The sequence below is a fragment of the Strongylocentrotus purpuratus genome, unplaced genomic scaffold (genome assembly GCF_000002235.5).
Source record: "Strongylocentrotus purpuratus isolate Spur 01 unplaced genomic scaffold, Spur_5.0 spur5_scaffold_13, whole genome shotgun sequence".
Lineage (NCBI taxonomy): Eukaryota > Metazoa > Echinodermata > Echinoidea > Camarodonta > Strongylocentrotidae > Strongylocentrotus > Strongylocentrotus purpuratus.
In genome coordinates, this window is record NW_022145598.1 from 31114886 (window position 1) to 31140195 (window position 25310).

The following is a 25310-nucleotide window of genomic DNA, read 5'->3' on the forward strand; positions in this document are numbered from 1 at the left end:
CTTATCATTTTGATGATTCCAGAACCTTGCAGATGCTAAATGCTAGATAATCAACCTTTTCTGATCGATTCCACAACGTTTCTTTCACAATGCAATGGCATGACCATAACTGGTCTTTACCTTTGAAGTCATGATCCACCACATCTCACTGGTTACTCAATTCAATTCAGTTCAATTCAATGTATTTCTTTTTCCAACAAAATATTACGAATCAATTATAAACATTTACAACAATTTAGGAATACATATTGGAAACAGAGGGGTCCACTAAAAAGCAATGCTTTTACATGTACAATCGTGGACACCCCTCATATGAGTTATTCAAATTCGTAACTACAAAAGGAACTACATAATAGGGAAACGGGGTGCATTTGGGCATGTGAATAAGATGAGGAAAGAGAAATGCGCATAATTATGCAAGAGAGGGAACAATATCAAATTACAACTCATGTTGCTCTAGAGACTACCTTGACACAGGCGACTTGCTCATCTTTTTCTGATACATAACACATTCTTTTAGTTTTTTAATTAAATGAATACAAAACCAATGTTCATATTTATATAATCATGCATATATCACGGAGGAAGGAAGCAAAAAATCTTCGAAAAAGGTACGAGGCTTAAACGAAAATGAAGAGAAAAAAATTAATATATAGGAGAAAACATCTACAATAATTATATGCTCCCGAATAAAATTTACACAACATCATAATCGTATCGAATTATGACGATGAGAGTGTTGACATACATGATAGGTATAAGAGAGGAAGAGAGAGAGAGAGTGATGAGAGAGAGAGAGAGATGAGAGAGAGAATGAGAGGATGATGATGGGTTTGAGTTAGCAAAGGGAGAACAGAGAAAAAAACGAAATACCAAAATTAATAACGAAAGGTTGACCATTTAATAACAGAAGAAGGAGAAAAGAAAAAGAAGAAGAAGAAGAAGAAGAAGAAGAAGAAGAATGAGACGAAGAGGAAGAAGAACACGAATAGAAAGAATAAGATAAAAGTTTTCTATTTAAAATTCAGTTTTGTTTTTACGTAGGTGCAGTGGTCAATCTTACAAGGGGAGTGATGACAACAATAAACTGCCCGCTGGCTTCTACCGATCCAAGTTTTACATGCATCTCAGTGTGTTCGTATTGGAGTATGGAGGCTCCTCCAGGGTTACGTATGCTCTTGACTGTACCCAAACACGTCTCCAGCACCATCACAGCAACAGAAGAGGGCGGCAACGAGTACACCTTTGCTGCCAATAGCTTTGCCAGTGACTACTTCTTGTCATCGTCAAACGTGGTGTGCATGGAAGCTACTTTACAAAATGGCCATTCTCAAAACAGACAATTTACTGTAATTGGAGAGGTAGTCAACATTACGAGTAAGTCTCGTGCTTTGTTCTACCTTTATCATTCAAGTAATGTACAGTGTGCTTATATTGTTATTTGAGTTCTATTTTGTATCTCTTATGCCAATGTCCTGATCTAAACCAGTTTGTCATACTGCTGGGAGAGAAAGGGATGACCGGTGTATTGTTTTTGTCTGTTACTGAAAGAGACTTTAAATTATACACTCCTCCCCATGGATCCATCACTGCAATACAACAAGCATGCTAGATATTTTTGTTTAAGTATAAAGGGATAGGGATAAACCAAAAACAAAATCCAATCCAATCCAATCCAGGTATTTATAAAGCGCCAATATCTAGTTGCCTAATCAAAGGCGCTGATGAGACTGAAAAACTACCAAACATTTCTGTTCAGGATTAGAACTGGGAAAGACAAAAAAGCAGTGACGAATCGTAAGCGATCTGAAATAGGTATGTCTTTAGTTGAGTTCTGAACAACAAACAAGATTAACAAAATATTTAAAAAGTAGGATAGTTTATGAAAAAAAGAAAATGTACAAGTCGTAATTTATTTACTAATACTACCATGGTAAATATATGGAAAATGTGCTGAAGAGGATTCATGCAGTAGATGAAGCAAAACCAGGTACAAATGTTTTTATAAGTTCTCATGTACCGTGTGACTAAAAAATAAGTTTACAGTCAGAAAAATGTGATTTATTTCAAAAGTCAGCTATGAACGAAAGGTTTTCAAACATGTTTTGAAAGAGTGTTATGTCCCGAATCTTTTGGTATCATTGTTGTGTTTGTGTAGTATGTGTTCGCGCTTGGTTGAACAGGAGACATTGTTCACGAGAGTGCAAAAATCGACTTGCGCCAAAGGATTAAAGTGAGAAAATGTATGAAATAAGATGCATTGCATATGCTTTTGCAGAAGCAAAGTCACACACACACATGGGTGTCGATCCCGGGGGGGGGGGGGGGGATGGGGGATATATCCCCCTCCCCCCAATATTTCAGGTGGGGGGGGGGGGCATGGCCTGTACAATCATCCCCCCCCCCCCCCAATAATTCACCAGTGCCCCACTTTTTAAGCACCTGAAAAGTGCCTCTTTAACCTTTTTAAGAAGTGCCCATTTTTACATAGGAATAGTGCCCCTATTAATTTGTGAAAGTGCCCCTTCCCCTTTCAACTCTGATAAGTGCCCCCTTTTATTTGGACACGTGCCCCTTTTCCTTCGACAAGTTTCCGTTTTCCTTTGCAATAAGTGTCTATTTTCCATTCCCATAGGTGCCCTTTTTAATCTCTAGTAAGTGCCCCTAGTTAGGTACGAGAAGTGCCTCTTTTCACTTTTCACTTATTTTACTTTGACAAGAATAGTGCCCCTTTTCCTTTGTAAAAAGTGCCTCTTCCCTTTTAATAACTACCCCCATTTTAAATCGGATAAGCTCACCTTATATTTGTCCCCTTTTTCCTTTCTAAAAGTGCCCCTTTTCCTAATGATAAGTGCCCCATTAAAAAAAAGCCCCTTCCCCTTCTCATAAGTGCCCCTTCTCTGGTAAATGAGCTTTTTCAGGTACAAGTAGTTACTATTTTGCAATTCAGATAAGTGCCCCCTTCACCTCTGATAAATGCCCCTTTTAAACCTGATCGGTGCTCATTATCTTTTAACTAATGCACATTTTCCTTTATTACAAATGCCCCTTTTTCATTCACCTAAGTGCCCCTTTTCAGCTGCAACAAGTGCCTCTTTTCACCTCTTATAATTTCCCTTTTAAAAATAGATATGATATCTTATAAATGCCCCTTTCAAAATCTGATGGGGGCCCCTTTTCGGTCGACAAATGCCCATTTTCTGTTCTCATGACTGACTTTTTTCATCTCTGGTGAGTGCCTCTTTTTGAGCGTGTAAGAAGTGCCCCATTTTCATCTCTGATAGTTACTCTTTGTACTTCGGCACATGCTCCTTTTCTTTCCTAAAAAGTGTCCCCTAGTCCTCTCATCATTAAACGCGCCCTAGCTAATTTCAGGCGACTAAGAGCAATTTCCCCCAAAGCTCGCTCGCTACGCTCGCATGCATCTATAGAGGATGTACTTATGTTACTTATCAAAGGTCTGTTCAGTCTTCCGTTATGAGAATGTGCTTATAACCCCATTAGGATTGGTTTTTTCTTCCTCTTTATAAGATATAATTTTTCGTACTGCGACCTCATACATCTTAAAAAATTTCCTCGCTCGCAACAATTTTTTAGACAATTAAACCCAACTGCAAAGCATCATGCTTAAGCAATATCTTGTATGGTGTATAAAGTGAAACAAATATTGAAATCATCCCTGATAATTGTAATTACAATGTAGGGGTATACCAATTTCTAAAAAATTGTATATTTTCGCTTTGAGATTTTCCTTTGTAGGTGCCCTTTTTTCCAGAAAGTGCCCTTGTTTCTTGGTGCCCCCCCTCCCACTTTAGAAGTCGCTCGGCCGCCCCTGAGAACTATGTTTTTTGAGATCTCCTTAAACAGAATATTGGAATGGGTTTTCACGATGAGTGTTGTTTGGAGACATCAATATTCATAAAATGTATGTTTCTATCACCAGGAAATAAAGAATTTTCTGTCTACATGAACCTTTCCTGGTTGCTTATTAATGCACTTGCCCACTGGTAACATAATACTTTCGTAAGTTGATATCCCTCACCATAGGATTTTTTTTTGGTAATGTCTAAATTTCGTTTAAAAATAGATGATATCAGTCTGGTAGGCCTACACTGCGGGCAAGAGTCAGGACTAACATTTAGCATGTTATTAATTTTATTACCACTCTTATATTCTCTGAAATGTTATTTCATTGAGGGTGACTTGAAGAAGTTAATAACTTGGAAGGGAGGGGGTGCAACCTGCCACACGCTTCTACCTCTTGGTTGCTTTGATCCATTATCGAAAATATTTTGGCACTTATCATCCCCCCCCCCCCCCCCAACCACAGATACAAATCGACACCCCTGCACACACACATGCGCACAAATGTTCTTCGATATTTTATATTTTATATTTGATACGTGTGGCATGATTAATTTTGTTGTGATGTTTTTTGACCGAAGACCGAATTAATACCCAAATCCCAATCGTTTTATTCGAACATCACATTAGCTTTTTTGGCGCAAGTTGATTGTCGCACTCTCTTAAACAATGTCACCATTCAAGCGTGATCATATACCACACAAAAATAATACTAAATAATTCGGAATAAAACACTATTTTATGAGCTGTAAAATAATTCATTGTCCATAGATTTTTTTTTTTAAATAATTAGCAATTTTCTAGGTGTAAACTTTATTTTGGCTCATACCGTAGAGAGTCTTTTTACAGATCCTGATTAAATGAAGTCACACAGAGTGTGTGAATGGACTGTCATACCAGGGAGATGTGAAACTCACATCTCCCTGGTCATACTGAACTAGTAGAATTGGAGATTTAATTGTTAAAGTTAAAAATATCTAACCTTTAGATTTGTTTTAATAGAACTTAGGCCGTGCATGACCTGAACATAAAGTTGACTTCTAGTTACGTGATAACCATGTGAAAGAAATTTTGCGGAAAATGATGTGTAGTAAATGAGAAGTATGTGAGGTTTGGGTTAGATACAACTTGATAAAAAAGGAACGATTCTTGTTAAGCTTACATTTACGGCATTTAAAATGATTATATGAAACTATACATCTACAATGCTTGGTATCAAACTTTTCAGCTTTTTCTCATCATAGTTTCAATATGAAGGCATTCAGAAAAGCAATCCTCTTCAAGAGAATTGTATTATTGTTGTAAAATCGATTTTCAAAAATGTTGTAGAGATCACTTTACCTGTTACACGGGAACTCAAAAATCTCTTTACGATTCACAATTCGTCTATGTTTCGGCAGGTACATTCGACGCCACTGGTGACTTTAAAGATTGTACAATTCCTTCCTCTTATTCCGGAGAAAACTATTGGTACAATGAAACTGGTAAGGCCTCAATCTTAAGTTCAAAAGGTTTTGTTAATTTTTATTTTATTTCATTTCATTTAATGTCATTCCTTTTTGTTTCGTTTCGTTCCATTTAGTTCCATTACATTCAATTTCTTTTTTTCTTTTTTTTTCTGTGCTCGTTTTTATTTTCATTTGTTATTCCACTTACGTTTCTTATTTTCATTTCATTTATCTTTAATTTTTAATTTCAAGGTCTCAATCAAAGATCGGACATTCTTTTCTAGTATGATAGTGTCCAATCGGACGTTTGGTAATATACAGAAAAAAATAAAAAGAATGATTTTCATTCGAATTGTATTTTTTATTTTTGTGAATAACCGAAAATCTAGTTTTAAATGGATTGAATTACGTTCAAAGTTAAATGAAAATCCTTATCAATATGGCTATATCAGCGAAAGGTATGTACAACGATTGGAGTACATGCCTTGCTCGGTATTGAAATAAATTCGAACATTATCATATTCAAATTGTTAGGACTGGAATTTAGGAATGATTATATTTGGTAAGGGTAACGCAAGCCGAATAAAGATTCATAAACGAATCATTACAATACTCTTTACCTCAATAAGTTATATTAAATAAATGACATTTAATTTGCTCTTATTCATCGTTTATTGTATGCACGCCGATAAAAAATATATAAAGATATTCTTAAAGAAGTTTTCAAGACTTTGTTGAATCGCGAATTAATTTCCTCCTAGTTTTTTAATGTACCTAGCTTACGCGTAGCCGATCCTCTGAGCAGTTTGAAAATAAGGTGTACATAATCATTTTATAGAAGCTTAGAGAAAAGCCTTAACTCACTGTTTCTTATATACATGTAGTATAAATAGTCCTCCAGAAATGAGGATTATTCCCAACCATTATTACTTGTTACATCTTTTGCTCATTAGCCAATTGACACATAAGCTGATTTGTCATGTGTGCAGATCTAAACAATCAAGCAGAAATAGGCACCATTTAACAATTATATTAACCCAATGATTTGTGAATGCATCAATTAGTTCCATTTCCTATCCTAATGATAATTCAAAGTGATGTGCAAAAATGCATTCATGAAACAAATCCCAAAGTGCGAGAAAAGAATTATACTCTCCCTTTTACGAATGACAATGTAGATCAGGCTATGGTGTTTGGATCACTCACAGGATTAAAGGATGGACATTTTCGTATCATTTTTCTCATTCCAGTTCCTGCTACAGTTTACGATGGGATGGACGACGACGATAAGGGATGCACCGCTTTTGGAGGTGCACTACCAGTCCCCACACAAAGCGAGGATGGTTTTCTACTTAAATTTAGTTACGACATCACCCTTTTCAATAACAATGGCAATGGCAATGGCAAAGGAAACTCAATGACGTCTATGGGCACTTACATAATTTCTTGTAAACCCAGCAATTTCTCGATTTCATCTGAAAGCGGTCTTGAGATGAACGTTTCGTGTCAGGTCTTCTTCGGTTTGTGGGCGGTAAGTTTTGGCTATTGGCTGGAACACCAATAATAGACCCCACTACAAATATATGAAGAACATGCATTTTCATCCTGTAAATCAGTCAACATCATGTAAAATTAAACGTTGATACAGAATGAAAATGATTATTGTTATGATTATGGCTATTATAACTTCTTTCTTATTACAAGTTTTACAATTTTGAAATTTGATGCCTACTTGATGAACAAATTTCTTTTTAGATTGTCCATCACCGAATATGAAATGTAAGAAGATAGTGTTTTGTTGTCAAACATCTATTCACACAAAATCTGATTCAGTTTCTTATTATGAAGTGTTCCAAGAGGCTATTTGATCAGAATAAAAAATGCTATACTTTACAGCTTTAACATAGGGTATATGCAATCCGACGAAGATTCAGGAAGATGGGGTATGACATTGTTTTTGTTTTGGGAAAAACCCTTTTCAATTTGTTTCATGAAGGTAATCACCTGGAAATATTATAAAGGCTTATACAAATTCCTCTTGCATGCATCCTACATAATTATGAACACATATGATTCAAATTGTCGTTTTGATGATTGATATGGAACATCTTAAATAGGCAAACAGTCCTATATATACACCTAAGCGGAAGGAAGATTAAATTCAATAAATGTATGATTCATACATTTTATTTTGTTTTTAAAGGTAAGAATTCAAGCAAGTGGTATAGGAATAGTGAAGATAAGTGGGATGCAGCTCTTAGTACGTGGGAAAACAACACCATTACCGTTTGGAACAATGCGGCCATCAATCACTTTAGTTTCTACTACTTCGCCAACAACGAGCCCAAGTGAGCGCATTACAGGTAAAAGTAAGAATGCGTAGTGTAGAACATTGAGAGGGGACGGAAATCAACATTATTTTAATTTAACATGATCACAAAGAATTTCAATAAATCGAATCATGGGCAGTTTCAATACCCTATTGTCTTTTACATACAAATCAAGTTAGAATTACGGAGTACGTTATTGCGATGTTCGCACCATACAAAAAAGTGAAATTTTCAAAAGTCTCTAAGTTGAAACAAATTCTTATCACAAGTGAAGTTTTAAAATCGAATAAACTTAGGCATCCCATATATTTGTTAATAGATTATACTGATGTCATTTATTCAGTAGCTTCTACTGGCATGACTGGTTTCGTGGGCACCGCATTCTCCTCTTCATCGCCACCGTCGACGACCAGTCCATCATCTTCGTCTTCCATGTCGACAATGACCAGGAGCTTGACGACCCGTCCTAGCACATCTTCGATTGATATCCATTCTAGTAGCTCGCCAATCATTACCACTGAGTCATCAACGGCACAAGATCGTTCGTCAGGTAGGAAGTCAAATCCCTTCATTACGCATTTAGTACTCACATTTCAGCAACTGACTGTTCTGTTTTTCTACATAGTGCAATTACCTTTAACTTTGATATTTATCAGACAGATCAGTACGTGTGTGTTTTTGTACATAGGAGATAGTGTAAGTGTATAAGAAAATTATTTCCTTTTTCCTCTCTCTATTAAATGAGTAATAATTTAAATGATGTACATAGTTATACTCACTAGAGACAGACTTTTATATAAGGTCTGGCATTCATGTCTTGTCTAAAAATACTTTCATAAATAAACTTGTTTTTTTCTCCCCCGGTTGTTCCTTTAGGCTTCTCAGCAAAATTGTTATTATTTTGTAATGTTTTGATATGTTTGTAACTTTTATTATATGTTTGATTTACCTTTGTATATTTTTAAAGGAAATATTGAATAGAGTGAACTGAACTGTACTAAATGACAAGATCGCAAATACTTTCGAAAAAGACCAGTAGGGAATTGTATAGCCTTGTACGTGTGTCACATATCGAAATGTGCAAATGTTACATGACACATTACGTAATCCGAAAATGATTACCGAAGACCGTACATCAGGGATTTGGAATTTCCCTTATTTAAGAAGAAAAAAAAAGTCGTTTCGATCGTGTTAATTATGTCATTTTATGAAATTAGCATGACTAATGTTTAGTAGATACTAAAACACACGCCATGAGGCACATTTGAGGTGGAAACCTCAATAATTAGGGAAATAAGGGTAAAATCTGCTATGTCAAACAAGTAATAAAATGAATCATACAATAAAAAAAGGGGATATTTAAGGGTTCAGTAACAGCACAGACCCAATCTGCTAATATCCGAGGTAAGTCATTCAAAGTGCCTGACTTCACAATTTAAATGAAATTTATATTTTCCCCCGAACTTCGCTCGGTAGCTCAACATTCAATACAACATAGAACTTATGATTATACATCCTGTATCATGTTTGAAGATTTCCCCACAGCATCTTGATTATTGGAATCGCTTTTATTGCTTCGCATAAAATGGATAATCTTCATTTTTTATAATTTTGAACAGGTATGAAAAAATCAGTGATTACCGTTCTTGTGGTACTTCTTATCGTGCTGCTTATCGCTTTGATAGTAGGAGTCTTCTGGTACAAAAGAAGGTAAAGACATTCGCTGTGGTACCCTTTGTTTTTCCATGTATTTTTCTTGTATTCAAAATAACTATTTTTTTCCCTTTAGTGTTTACAATTTGTCTTAGCAAGCATCATACCCTGTTATAGCACAATAGACATTGGTACATATTTGCATCTGTATAATGCAGTACGTTAGTACATCAATGTTAAAGCGGTACTGCACTACTTGTAGCTACTTGTGCCTTCGACATGTATAATAGCAAACAAGGCCTAATCGGTACCCGTTGGTCCCCCATGATCCCTTTCTCTTATGTTAATTGAGAGCTGATTGATTAGATAACCGCCTGCCAGTGACCTTGCAGGGAGGTCTAACCCCTCCTGGCCAAACTATTGCAAACAGGCTTTAAGTTAACCAATGTCACAGAACTTTAAGCTCGTATACAATTCACCACACTTATGTCCACTCTTCAGGGAGTGTATTGATCAAATTTTGCAAATTAGAAATTGCAATGACCATGTACCATCCCTCATGTTTCCTTTTTCACCTGGGTGACTAGAAAATGGATCACAGTTTTTGAAAAGGGGATTAGTTCCGGACCGGGTCTCGAACCCATGACCTTTATCTCCAGTCACGTGTTCTTATCACTAGACTTGTATATGTTCACATCGTTATCCTGATGACATGTTGTTTCTCACATTGAATGTTAATAACCTTTCACAAACAGAAAAGCGATCGTTACAAGCGTACTAATTCGTTTATTTTGCAGAGGAAAATTGGCAACATCTAAACGGAATCAACAATCCAGAAGCCCAAATGGTATCGTGCAGAATCCTACCTTTCAGAATGACGATAGCGAACATGAGTACGCAGAGTATCCGGAAAAGCCTTCTACCAAGGGTACCACCCGCATCAGTTCTTCTGAAGATGCTCAGCAACACATCTACTCAGACCTACCTGCCTCTGCCTCTAAGGATAACAATGGTGTCATCTACAACGAGGTTGGAGAACAGGACTACAATGTACCCTTCGGTGGCAAGGAGATGGGCGACTATCATGAATACAATCTTCCAGACAGTGATCATGGCAGGTCGAATGCCAAGGACCCTACTAACGAAGACTCTTATCAGGAACTATCAGAAGATGGAAAGAGATGTTCTCCGAAAGGAACCCAGGGTACCACCCGCATCAGTTCTTCTGAAGATGCTCAGCAACACATCTACACAGATCTACCTGCCTCTGCCTCTAAGGATAGCAATGATGTCATCTACAACGAGGTAGGCGAACAGGACTACAATGTTCCCTTCGGTGGCAAGGAGATGGGCGACTATCATGAATACAATCTTCCAGACAGTGATCATGGCAGGTCGAATGCCAAGAAATCTCCTAACGAAGACTCTTATCAGGAACTATCCGAAGATGGAAAGAGATGTTCTCCGAAAGGAATCGAGAGACATGCATTACCAGGGATGACAGAGAAAGCAATTGAAAGTCAGCCGAAAGTTGGTGTTCCAAGTAGAACAGGTGGCCACGCATATCAAGATTTACGAAAGGACGATGGCGGTTACACTTCCCTGGGACTCCCGCAGAAACCTGTGACTAAAGTAACTGCTGCAGAACTGGAGAATAGCTACCAGGCTCTTCATGCAGACGGGCCAGACTATTTCACACTGAAACCTAATGAAACGAAACCGTCTCCGAACCCCGACAATCTTCAAAACAGCACCTACCAACCTCTCCGACAAGAGCCTGAATATGCCATCCTCGAGTCTGAGCAAAGTGACAATCCGGCTAAACCTGTGGACAACACTTATCAGTCTCTGCTGAAAGATGCCAACAACCATGCCGACTCGGATATAGAACACCGTAAGGACAACACACCCAAGCAAGGCCAAAGCGATCCATATGATGTACTGCAAAGAGGTCCAAAGACAAAACAGTTGTCTTTGGATGGTTATGGTTCGTTGGGTCCAACAGCTAAAGAAGAGGAAGAACATGATTACGAATCCCCAGAGGGTAAGCCGAAGGCAACGACTGACTATGAGGATCCGATACAAGATAATAGCGTAGCTGACGGACCATATGATTCTCTTCAGCGTAATGCTATGCCGGAACCTCCAAGGTCTAGTCCGTCACTGGCAAATCGAGCAGTAGATGATGGAGATGACGACGACTATGAAACTCCCGATAGGTCCAATGATGATCCAACTGACGCTAATTACCAGACCTTAGACAACCGACAAGAGAAATCTGATAGTGGCAACGAGGAATATTCACATCTTCAGCGGTCTCCGGGAGCTAAACTTTCACACGATCCAACTGGTGTCTCGGATAATAGCAACCAATACGGGACACTGAGCTATGGCAATAGTGCTGACAAATAAATGTAGTACTGGTGACAGTAATATTCATATCGTAATTCGCTGAAGGTTAAACGAAACCAATAGTGCCCTAGCTGAGTTCCTTTAGAAACCCTATAAGACACCTTAAAAGTTCCCAAGCCATATTAGAGTGAATCCTGTTTTTAACTTTTGACGATTTTAGGTTATGGGGAAATCATGGTTATGTATAATAATAACCATGGCAACCCTGCAAATTCATCTCGATTTTACATGGAAACATCATGAAAATGAAGCTTTCGCATTTTACGTTTCTTTAATCACAATGTCATCCATGATTATTTTGTTTTTATGTATTGCTGAAGGGAATGTAAAAAAAAGGTCATCATGAATGCAAGACAATTTCCGACTTATTACTAAAACAGTAGAATGTTGATGAAATAATGATACATCAACAATATCTTTTGACTAGAGCAATTTGTAATACATGTATAAGTAACATGACAGAAGTAATTTGATCTGATTCATGGTATGTTGTTTATTTGTTCATTCATGTCTTTCAATTTTTTGGCTTTTGGTTTAATAAGGTAAATAATTATGTGCATCACAGTAACCTGGAATTCGTAATATTACAATAGTTGGTATTATACATAGGCCATAAATCAGCCCATGTAGTGTAAATATAAGAAATGTGAATTATGAAGAACATATCTGTAAAGAACACGACTTATGTCACGTTTAGTGGATTACAAGTATGTCTTTACGAGAAGGAGTGATATTTCAAAAACGTCATCATCAATGCAAGACAATTTCCGACTTATTACTAAAACAGTCGAATGTTGATGAAATAATGATACATCAACAAAGTCTTTTGACTAGAGCAATTTTTAATTCAGGTATAAGTAACATGACAGAAGTAATTTGATCTGATTCATGGTATTTTGTATATTTGTTCACCCATGTGTTTTAGTTTGTTGGCTTTTGGTTTAATAAGGTAAATAATGATGTGCATTACATTAACCTGGAATTCTATATATTGCAAACATGTGTATGATACTTAGGCTATATATCAGCCCATGAAGTGTAAATATAAGACATGTGAATTATGAAGAACATATCTGATTAACAGAAGTTGCTTTCATGGTGGATTCTGGGCAAAAAGAAAAATATTTTATGAATTTACATGCCGCTTTAAAAATGAATTTTCGTACCCTCTCTTCAAATTGTTGTAAATTACTCAAGCGTGAAAATGCATCATATGAGTGGCATCAACTGAAAGAAGAGGATCTAAGCTTTACAAATATGTGACATTTCTTAATTATAATTGTGATTAAGTTATGATAAAAGATTGATAATTCTCGGTTTCGTTTTTTCTGGGACGCACTGTTTAATTAACATGGCCGCGGTAATTGTATCTGATTCATGGTATTTTGTTATACATATATTTGTTAATTCATGTCTATCATTTTGTTGGCTTTTGGTTTAATAAGGTAAATAATTATGTGCACCACATTAACCTGGAGTTCTACATATTACAAGAATTTGTATTATACATATAGGCCTATGCCAGAAATCATCCCATGAAGTGTAAATATAAGAAATGTGAATTGTGAAGAACATATCTGTAAAGAACACGACTTATGTCACGTTTAGTGGATTAAAAGTATGTCTTTACTGGGAGAAGTGATATTTTCAAAAACTTTATAATAACAGCAGTTGCTTTCATGGTGGATTCTGGGCACACAAAAAGATGAATTTACATGTGTGTATATATAGGCCTATAGGAAGTTAAATTCTAGGACACTTTCTTCAATATCTTTTATTACAGCAAAATATATAGTTATACAAATACCTGGCAAAAATAGTATAGGAGTAGCCAATAATTATATACAAACTATCTTGAATGTAATAGCTCTTCACTTTAAATACAACCATTAACATTTTTACTCAAGTATAATACAAAGAAAACTGTGTATCGTGTTATTATTCCAGCGCACATGAGAGAGACAGAGAGAGAGAGGGGGAAGATAGATAGAGAAAGAGAGGAAGCGAGAGAGAGAGAGAGAGAGAGAGAGGGGGAGAGACCAGGATGTAGGAAAAGTCTAGCTAAGCTACCTGTCTTCAACCCTCGAGGCGGATCAGATCCGTTTACACGACATAAAATTGTCGGGTTGAACACGCCTCGCGGGTTGAGACCTGCAATTCTGGTGGATTCAAATTAAGGCGGATCACTGGGATCCCGTTTACACACATAAAATTGCCGGCTTCAACACGCCTCGCGGCTTCAACCCGGCTTCAACCCTCGAGGCGGATCACTGTATATGACTGTGTGTTATTTAGTACGCGTGGGGGGTATGTCGTGTTCTGATATAAGATTGTTCAGAATAAAGGCTACCTTTATATAGGAAGAAGTTAAACAGTCATACTTTGAACGCTACGATGTTGAAGCTCTTTTTGAATTCTTTTAATGGAATTATCTCTCGAGAGAAACTTGCTTGATTGGCATGAATGGACTAATTCTGGATGTCACAAAGATGTTTAGACCAGCGAAATATAACCAACATCGACGAAATCTTGCATGAATATTTCGTTCCCTGCAAAGTACTTCAACACGTAAGTCAACTATTTGCTTAACTTCCTCATTGTGTTTCAATTATGTAGGCTGACAATTTAGTTACACACCAATACTTATATGCTAGATGCTCAACCTTTTCTGATCGATTCCACAACGTTTCTTTCACTATGCAATCGCATGCATGACCAGAACTGGTCTATACCTTTAAAGTCGAATTTCTTATGACTTTTTATTCAAAAGCTACCAAAGTTGGGTATACATTTTGGTATACGTACTGTAGACTTGTGTAACTTACTGATTGAGACTTTCTTATACTTCAGTCAAATTACATTTATTCTGGTGTGTATATTTATACATATAGTATGATGTTGTACGAGAGATGCTTTAGGTTGAATTTCTTATAGTACATCGTTTTGGAGGGGGTTCTTCATTTATGCGCCATATATCTCATGAGAAAAAAACCAGGCAAAATCAACGAATATAAGGATCAAGATAAAACATCGGAGCATACCTAGTCATCGCTCATTCATTACTTACTCAACTACCAGCCACATCTATTTATGCATACTTGCTGATTAAGTAGACGCGAATAAGCAGGCGTTGCGGATTGACTGTTACCGTCCAGTGAATTTTTCTCAACTTTGTTAATTCGTCTAGATTCGTCTAATCAGCAAGTATGCATGAATAGATGATGATCGTCAACGAAGCAGAGTTTAGTCTTTTGTCAATTATGTTAGTTGCTACGGCAGGCAGCCAGAAAATTGAATTCGTTTAATGAATTATGGAAATGCAAGCATTACTTTAAACAAACAGAACTTTGTGATTCCTGGCTCATTTTTTCCTGATTGAAGTGTCATTTCAAAGGGCAGAAAATAAACTTTCTAGAAATGTGATTTTCTTTTTGAAATTCAGATACTGTCCACCAAATTACTTTTTGGTACCCTTTGTTCAAATTGTTTTTATTCACTCATGCGTGAAATATGAAAAAATGACTTGCATCAAATGAAAGAGGAGTATCTAAGCTTTACAAATACGTGTACTTTATTAATTATAATTGTGATTAAATTATGATAAAACATCGATAATTCTCGGTTTCGTTTTTTTCTGGGACGCACTGTATAGGCGCTGTACATTGGCCGTTCAAGACAAGAAAGTGGGCGTGTGGGTGCATGTGCGTGTGTTTGAGTGTATGTGCGTGCGTGACGGGACGATTACGCCCTGGAAAATCACCCCCGGAAAATAAAAATACATGAGATTTATATAGCGCCATCATCCATTTTAATTAAATGCTCAAGGCCTTTCGGACAATTACCCCCGAGGACAACCACCCGAGGACAATTACCCCTCGAGGACAAACACCCCGAGGATAATTATCCCCCCCCCCCCGTTCATCAAAGCGCAAGTCCACCCTGTTAATTAGTTGGTGTTAATGGGGGGGGGGGGGAGGGTAATTTTCCGTGGGGTAATTGTCCCGCTAGTATTGGTCGGGAGTGATTGCCCAGAGGGGAATTATCCTAGAACCTTGTGCGCGCATGTGTTTAATTGAATTTTTTTTTACAAACATGAATCAATCGGATACACTTCTGCTGACCGACCTTTAGCGTCACCATCTGAAAGACGTGACTCACTTACGAACCTGGGTCCGACCACCAAAAGCACACCTCCAAAGTGTGTGTATTGTGTATTTACAGACGTGTGTCAATCAGATATGATTATTTACGTCTGGGGACCGACCTTTAAACGTCACCACCTGAAAGACGTGACTCAGTTTCAAACCTGCGTCCACGGCTGAATCCCCGGCCTCCCCCCCCCCCCCCCACTCAGTGTTATTTAGGGTACGCATATGCTCGTACCCTCTTTTTGAAAGCACCCCCTATCTGAGGACTGCCAACATTTCCGAACCCCCCTTTCGCGGGCTTTTCGCGGGCTTTTTTTGCATTGGAGACCCCCCTAAATCAGGAAAAATGCTCAATGTACCCCCCTAAATTCGGAATAATTTCTCAGGAGTCCAAAGAGATGAGAGAAAAAAGAAAAACACCCCCTTTTTAAAGAAATCTCCGCGTGAAAAGTCAAATACACCCCTTTTCTTACAATTCTCGGGCCGGACTTTGTCGCACGAAAAGTACCCCTTTACCGGACATTTTGGCAACACGCATGCGGTCATTCCGACCTCTGAGTGGGGGGGCCGGGGCTGAATCAGTTTGTAACTTCCACTTTTAGCTGGATTACAGGCGCACGCCGCAATAACGCCTACATAAAATGTCAGGAGACTGACATATGTAGGCTCTGCTCAACGCTTCAGGAATTGTGAACACGTGTCAAATTAGAGTCTGTGCTTGCAGACACTTGGAGATACCTTGCAATTTTTCAAAACATTCACATTACTGCTACTAATACTAATTCTACTACTACATATGTACTTCTACTGATTAATAAAGCATCAACTCCACTTAATGAAAAAACATTATCGTATACACAATCAAGTACCAAAAGTATGTAATGGCCGCGTGAAATAACACATAGATCCAAACAAACATGTGGCACAATATTTGTCTTTCAAACCACAACGACAATATATTTTGCTCTGTAAAATAGTTGTTATTAAATGTGATGGCCAATCTAAATGTTTTTTAATCGTCATTACTAGTGGCCTTCTATATTGTATAGTGAGGCAACTGATCCTTTTACGTAGGACAGAGAAAGTGTCATGATCTACAAAAGTATACTGAAGGAATATTTGTTAACAGTGTGAAATTCATTCGATTAATATGCACGTTTTGTCAAGGAAGTCCTTTCACAAATAAAAAAAATAAATTGTAAATGAGAAAGTTTGCATCATTTGGACTTTGTTATTCTATTACATTGCGTATTTGATTCACAAACTTAACTGACATCTGGTCCAATAACGACGTTATTGATTCTATCCATATTTGTTCAAATTAAAAAAGATAAGAGCCATCGTCTTTTATTGCCCAGTTCTTAGTTGCCTGGAACTTGTTCATTTGATTGTTTTGTAAGTCTCATAAGAAATGATGGCTGCGTGAAGAGGAAACAGGTGCACAAGAGGGTCAAATATCTCCCTCAAGAACTTCCCCATGAGTTGCCCATAGTATATCTTAAACTCGTGTCCTTGCGAGTTGTGAATGTCAATGACACCGACAAACCATATCATACCATTCACAAGTACCACGTATATCAGGCAAACTTTTGTCCACTTCACCACCGCAGGACCCCTCAGCACCTGTCGCTGGACAACAAGTAAAAACCTGGTAGAGACCCAGAGATGGAATATAACAAAAAATCCATACACGATGCTGTAGCAAGCTAGGATAAGTTCATCGTGCGAAAGATGAGGTGTGTAGGTAATTGCGGCAATGGCGCTTCCGATCCTGAAAAGGCTCAGTAGAAATGATGAACTGCAGCTCACAACTAGGATGACTTCGTGCCCTTGTAGCGTGCCATGGCGTTGGGGTAAGTCATCGTTCACTCGAAGGGTTCCCGATGCTTTCGTCAGGAAGGACTGGTAGAAGATTAGTCCAATGAGAGGAGTCACGCAAGCGGTCTTCAAACACCAGACCACGTACACCGTGGCGTGTACGGTGACATGTGGTAGGACTAGGGTCACAGTAATAAGAATTAGACCAAGAATGCACGAGGCAAACAACATCAACACTAAAGGTAATGACGAATGACGCCTGCTTGGTTGGATCTGAGGTAGCCCTTCAGGACCATGGGATTGTTGAATATATCCCTTGTCTATTCTTCTCCCAATAGAACGAAAATATCTAGTCCAAGACTTCCAGATAGTCCAAGAGGGCGAGACCTGGCCTTTAAAGAATGGAACAAATTTAGCCTGTCCGGCATCCACGTGCAGGAAGTGATGAGGAATGACCGACTTCCACATCTCCCAGATAATACCGGCACCGATGATCCCACACTCCGCTTCGATCTTCGAAAATATGTTGTTATGTATGATCAAGAACTTTTGTAATGATCCAGAAAGTTCACGGCATGGGTCTTTTGCTGCATTTAGAGAGTCGCTTATCGGACCGATCAGCTTCGTGGCACAGACCCAAAAACAAAAAGCAAATATGATTCCAAAGAAACGACTCGTAACCGCTTCATCGCGAAATGCTGCATCGTGATAAGTGTTAAAGAAAATCAAGGCACATACGATAAGTGTAATGAAACTTAAATGAAGCACAAGTCTGACTATTGTAGAGGTTTGCGCCATGCCGGAAAGTTCTACATCCTCTAGACATTTGACGACAAGCAGTAGTTGCATGGGGATGTTCAAAACTGATACAATACCCAAGAGATTGAAGACAACTAGAAGTGATCTATCTGGCTTTGTGAACAGTTCACGATGACGGGAATCCTTTGATATGCTTGGAACTTGTTCTTCTCTTGCTGTATGTACAGTCCCTCGTTTTTGGCAGACCTTATCATTGGCGGACTTGTAAGCAAGTGTGCTGAGATCTGGCAAAGACAAAGACGGATTCAAAACACTTCTGCTTGAACATGATGGCTCAAACTCATCTTCATATCTTGCCCATACTGGCAAAGCATTTTCTGATATCCGCAAACAAGTCATACTTTCTGTGTCTTCATTATGTGATACTCCTTCTGTTTGATCCGGAGCCGGTACTGTATTCTTCCATCCGTCATCATCAGCAGAGTCGTTGCCAAGGCTGTTATCACTCGACAATACCCCTAGCGTCTTGGCGCAATGTCTGCACTGCAATGGCAAAAATACTCTCTGGTCTCGATGAAACCGTCTTCTCTTAAGAACAATTGCAATGGCATGAAATTGAACAAAATACACGAGACTTATAAGAAGTAAACGCGTGATGATAAAAGACAATTCCAATCTCGCCAAAGATGCAAATCTCGGAGTTGGTGGTATATATGGAAATATGACGCAGCACAGTCCAGCGCTGGCAAGAAGACAACACAGGAGGATGGCCCCGTAGGGTGACTTATTCATGATGTGCCTTTGTCAGACCTTGATACTTCCACCTTACTGTCTTCACTCAAGCGACTCAACTGACTTAATGTGAGCCTAATAACTTCTGACTCCGTTTGCTCTCCTATAGGCTGTTATATTAGGATTTCCTTATTTGAACTGGTGTATGGCGCATGCGCATGGGTACAAATGCCGGGAGACGGAGGGACATTCCCCTCTCCACTCGACCCCCCCCCCCAGATAAATAAATTTATTTTTTACTATCCTTATTTTTATTTGTATTACTACAGTATTGTTATTATTGTCATTATAATTATTAGCATTAATATTATAATACTTATTATCATTATTCTATTATTACTTTTAAATTATTTAGTGATTGTCACAGTAATTTGGGGTATGACAATGTTTCCTCCCCCCCCCCCTCCCCCCACGGTTTAAAATGGACTAATTCCGTCCATGTGTAGGCCTACACGTACCACTGCTATAATTAATGTCATGTCATTAAGCAAACGTGTTCGTGACCCTATATTAAAAGACAACTCTCGGTTTCAAATGTAATATAATGAAAGTATATTAAGCAAATAACTACCGTTGGTGAAGGTGATGGGACAAACTATCACTTCCGAGGCGATCTGGATGTACCTATCTTTCCGAAGCGAAGCTGAGGAAAGATAGCGTATACATTCTGATCGACGAGGAAGTGATAGTTTGCCATCGCCTGAAACCAAAAGGTGATTGCTTTATATTCCACATCTAAAAACAATATAACTTCAACAAGAAAAGGACGTGTATGCATCTACATGAAAGACACCAGGCCCAAATTCACACCAAAAAGGTTAAAAGTTTAACCCAACCTCATGAGGGTACGGTGCGCGCATGTGTTTGCTTTAATTGCGCTCATTGGTAATGCGCGCTTAATTACGCCTATTTTAGTGCGCTTTTGGATAATCTTCAGTGAAAGTGCGTTGCCCTTTGTAGATAATACCTCTATCTTCAGTAAAAGTGCGTTGCCCTTTGTAGATAGTAGTACTATCTACAAAGGGCAACGAACTGTTTGCTTCTCCCATCAATGATGGGCGAACATAGAGATATATACTTAATAAGTATATATCTCTATTTGGGCGAACTATCTTTGATCACGTGATTTACTTATGACCAATCGTAGAGCAAGATTCTTAGTATGTGGAATATAAAATAATATAATATCATATATTGGACATTACGAGGTCATTTGGGTAAATTTAGGCTCAATGATCACAAACGTGAATATCAAAGCGCCAAAAAGAAATAACTAAATCCCGAGATTGATATGAACTTCTCCAATACATTTGAATTACTTTCATGGGCAATTAATTAACTTTCTACTTTCGCTTCCTTATACCCAACATGGCATGTAAACAGATCCTAAGTAGAACTTAACACTAAGTTGGACTTAAAAAGTATGGACAGCCATTGGAGCCTTAAAATGAAATATATTCAAAGGCAAAAATTGGAGTATTTTAGACTTTTCATCAATTCCACATCAAGAACATGAAATCTCCCATGATAATAGAAAATATGAATGATTTGAATCAACATTTTATGCCTTCTAAAAAAAAATTGCAAAATGTTTTCAAGGATGCTAATGGCTTCCCATAAATTTTAAGTCCAACTTAGAGATAAGTTCAACTTAGGATCTTTGTGAAACACCCCCCAGAAGGCTGTCCTAAAATAGTCACCCAAGTCAAAGTCAAACTTATGATATTTGGATCTATACTATCACCTACATTGAACCACAGGAAGGTCTATTATCAACCAGGGGCGGATCTAGCTTTTTGCTAAAGGGGGGGGGGGGGGGTGACCCAATGACGATGCGAGCCGCGTGGCGGCGTGGCGGTTTTTTGTTGATATTTCGAACCCCCGTAAAGCGTTGGTCACATCCCACCGTGCGTGTTTTTAGTCCGTACGGTTTTTGGGGAGGCCACGGCCGCCACGTTTTCTGAAAACGTAGGGAGGGAGTGGCAAGGGCAGGGAGGGAGTACCGGCAAAGCACGTCACACGCACGGTGTAAGTACGTGGCCCGCACGCCAGCCTGGCCGTGAGCGGTTGCGTGCATCGTACGTTGCGCACGTGGTAAGTGCGTTGTACGTGCTTACAACGTGCTTACAACGTACGGTCTCCGTGCGGTTGCCACGTTATCACGTACGGTGTCCTTACTCACTCGCACGTTGTAAGTGCGTGCACGTGCGATGAACTCGGTGAGTCGGGGTATGTCGGAGCATATAGGACGACATTCCCATTTGCTTTAGAAGTCCCAGCTGCTGCTGCCTCAAGATGCCGCCCATTCTACCGCAGAAACTCCGGGTTCTGATGCTGATGCTGCACCTTCAAGTGGCAGCGCATGAGCACGACGTGGTATTACTTGCCTTGATACGGGAGAGAGAGAGGCAACAGAGACGCCGACGCAGAAGATGGTGGGTTCGCCCATGGATCGAGAGGAGGAGGAGGCTTTTCGGGTAGTACGAAACGTTGTTTCAAGAGCTAGAGCGTGAATCGCGGGGGGACTATGTCGGATGCATCCAAATGGACCCCAATCTCTTCGCCGAGCTCCTGCTCCGAGTGACCCCTCGAATCATCAAGTGCCCAAGGTGTGTGTCTTCATTTCTGCCTTAAAAAATTCTTGGTTTTGCTTTGTATTTGCTTTAAAATGTTGTCTTATTTCTATTGGAAGCTTCCCGTTGCTCATTTAAGAATAAATCTCTGACAAAGGGAGCAAATTTTGCAAATCACAACTTTTCAGTAAAATGGCCATACAATCAAATCGCCTTCATGTAAGTTGATGATTTTGGTGGCAAATAAAACTTGTGTTTTTCTATCAAATACTTTAAACAATAATTGTATTTAGTCATTCATGTATTTGTAATTAAGGTCAGTTTTTGTAGTAATCTTTATGGTCCACCCAAACGCTATTAATACATTTTATGTTTCAGAAGTCGCCGCCCTCTTGAGCCTGACATGAAGCTGGCCATCACCCTTCGCTTCTTGGTGACGGGAACAGCTACAGGTCCCTTGCCTACGACTTCCGGGTGGCACTAGCATATCTACGTTCGTGCCAGAGGTCTGCACCGCCATCTACAAGGAATATAAGGAGAAGATGTTCAACATGCCCTCCACACAGGACGAGTGGAAAGCCGTCGCCCGCCAGTTTGGAACGCGATGAAACTTTCACCACTGTTGTGGGGCAATCGACGGGAAACATATCGCTATCAAGAAGCCCAATAAAAGTGGATCGCTCTATTACAATTATAAGCGCTTCTGTGGTGCTCCTGGCCATCGTGAATGCTTACTATTCCTTCTTGTGGTGCAAGGTGGGGGCCAACGGCTCTTCCTCAGACGCAGGCGTGTTCAACGAGTCCACCCTCCGGGGGCACTGGAGGACAACACCATTGGATTCCCAGCACCGGATCCACTTCCAGGCGACGACCGGGACTTTCCCTACTTCATTGTAGGCGATGATGCTTTTCCCCTACGAAAGTGGCTCTTGAAGCCATACAGTCGCCGTGCCATGACCCACAAAGAGAGAGTGATGAACTATCGGACCTCTCGGGCCCGTCGGGTTGTGGAGAACGGCTTCGGGATATTGGCTCACCGGTGGCGGTGACTACTCATCACCCTGCAGTTGGAGCCTGGCAGGGTGATTTACGTTGTGTTGGGCTGCCTCACCCTTCACATTCGGCTGCGAAAGTGCCGGCCTGGACTATATCACAAGACCTTAATTTGGACCGCGAGGATGAGGATGGCAACGTGGTCCCCGGGGCCTGGAGGGAGGATGTGCAGATGACCTAACCCAACCAGATGGTCGGCCAACGGGCCTCAAGGGAAGGGAAAACCCTGAGAAACTATCTAGCGTACTATTACAGTTCCCACTTGGCCGCCTACCATGGCAAGATCGGGTTGTTTGAACACATGAACTCATGATACTCATGATTTAATTTTATGAAATCTGGAGACATTCTATGAACTCTACAGACACTCATGATTTTAAAGAACTCTGGGGACATTCCATGAACTCATGATTTAATTTTATGTATTTATGTGTGAATAAACATGTAGAAGTCAAACATAATAATGAAATGTTTTTTTTTTGTTCTTATTTAAAATCAACCTTAACTTTAATATGATATACCAGGGGGGTGTTTCATAAAGAATTTATGTCTAGACATAAACCCCAAAGTCTCTCTTAAGTGTCCTACTTATGAGAGACTTTAGTTATGAGAGACTTTTCCGTTTCATAAAGCAAAGTCTACACATAAAAGTCTCTCTTAAGTCAAAAGTCTCTCATAAAGTTACGAGAGACTTTTACCTCTCATAAGTATTCAAAGTCTTCACATATCTTTCACATATTATTTATTACTACTTAAATTTCAAGAAAAAAAATTGAAGGCAGTACACTTGTAATTCGAATGGATGTAACAGATATATTTCAGATATTTATAGCACATTAAGGCAGTAAATATAACTCAACTGAGAATAATTTACATTGGTATTAAAATAAACAATGGTGTATATAAGTAACAAATGTCACAATGAAATATCTTATTTTAATTTAAAATATATGAATGAAAAGAAGAAGAAATAAATATACATTTTTATATTGAAGCAAACATAATAAAAAAAATAAACATTCAATAATGTAAATTCCAACAAGGATTATTGCATCAAAATGTCAGTAAAACAGCAAGTCCACAGGTAAATCAACACAATGTACTAAAGTATTTATGTACTTTGTCAAATATTAAAGTTGTACATCTCATCAGTAAATGCACAGGAAAAACTTTAAAATAATTCCACACAATTTTTGTATTTATTTTAAATTATCTTAGTGTTTATTTTGCTTGATAATGACCTACAGTGTAACTGTCCCTTTTGTAGGCTGAAAATATAATTGTGTGTAAATCAGATTGTAAACAAGAGGTAATAGCATCTAAAAACTGCTCTGAAAGTATGGTGCAAATCTTATGGTTTGAAGAGCAATACCAACTAAAATCGCCTCTTAAAAGTTTAGAATTGATACTAGCCTCAAGGTGGAGTTATATCTACAAGTGGAGAAGGAAAAATAACAACTACAAAATAGTCTGATATTTCAGACCCTTGTACTGGACAGTCGTTTTGTGCCGAGTACAGACTGAATCATTTTAATGCTGGCCATTACAAGAAGCAGGATATTGATGTGTACAAATGCTAATGTGTCCTTCACAGCTCATTTTAATATAAAGTTAACACGTAGTTAATGGCTACCAACTAAAAACTCCTCTTCAAGGCAGCAGCTCTCATTTGCATTCCTTTCATCAAATTCCATGGAGTGTATCGTGTATTCTCATGCCAAAGAGCTTTACCCATGCAATATTATATTTTGGGGAGGGTGTGCAAATGAGGGCTACCAACTTTAAAGGTGCTGTGTCTCTTTAGCAGACAGAAAATACAAAGTGGTGTAACTCATGATCTATAGAATTTGTTTTTGCCTGCAACAGGGAAACCATTACAGGTAGTGGGCCTCATTTTTAAACACCCTTTCCCCAATTAGATGATAATCCAAGGCTACCTCTTTGGCATTAGAAAAACCCTGTTCAAATATTAAGAGCAAAGTGACCACAAAAAAAAGAAATCTCCTCGCTTCTCATTTACAATCTACTTATCTTTGGCTCAAAAATTTCATCAAGTTTACTCTTATGGCAAAGAAATTCTATCAAGGAATTTCCCTCAAAATTGGAAAGGCATTGCACTCAAATTGTATACTGAGGTTAAAGCGGATGTCATTAAAACTCATTACTGCAAAATCATTTTGAAACGATTGTGTATGAAGACGAATATTGCCGAGGGAATTAAAATCATTTTTTAAATGTAATCAACATTCAATTTTTGTATTGGTAAAACAGGAGGCTTGTCGAAGTGAAGGAAGAGCCAAATTTGATCTTGCGTCATAGAAAACATTTGTTTTCAAAATCCTTTACAAATAATAAGAACAATGAAAAACAATTTAAAAATACAAATGCTCCTGGAGCACATGCAGGATATCCTGCAAGCTCAAATTCCTCGGCTGTACAAATACGCTTCACAACTTGTGC

General features: G+C 38.6%; 1 protein-coding gene across 1 annotated transcript; it reads left to right on the forward strand.

Moving 5' to 3' along the window:
* The first annotated feature begins 7538 nt into the window (after positions 1-7538).
* Positions 7539-12033, forward strand: LOC105439492. Its single transcript, XM_030983351.1, has 4 exons — positions 7539-7675; positions 7989-8192; positions 9262-9352; positions 10093-12033. Exons 1-4 carry the CDS (start codon positions 7561-7563, stop codon positions 11705-11707), a joined length of 2025 nt encoding a protein of 674 aa, XP_030839211.1. The 5' UTR covers positions 7539-7560; the 3' UTR covers positions 11708-12033.
* The last annotated feature ends 13277 nt before the right edge of the window (positions 12034-25310 follow it).

Excerpts from the sequence above, each read along its gene's own strand:
- LOC105439492 (XM_030983351.1), top strand. The coding sequence starts at position 7,561 with ATGCAGCTCTTAGTACGTGGGAAAACAACACCATTACCGTTTGGAACA. Across the intron at positions 8,193-9,261 it reads GGCACAAGATCGTTCGTCAG|GTATGAAAAAATCAGTGATT; the intron begins GTAGGAAGTCAA and ends AATTTTGAACAG. Across the intron at positions 9,353-10,092 it reads GTCTTCTGGTACAAAAGAAG|AGGAAAATTGGCAACATCTA; the intron begins GTAAAGACATTC and ends TTTATTTTGCAG.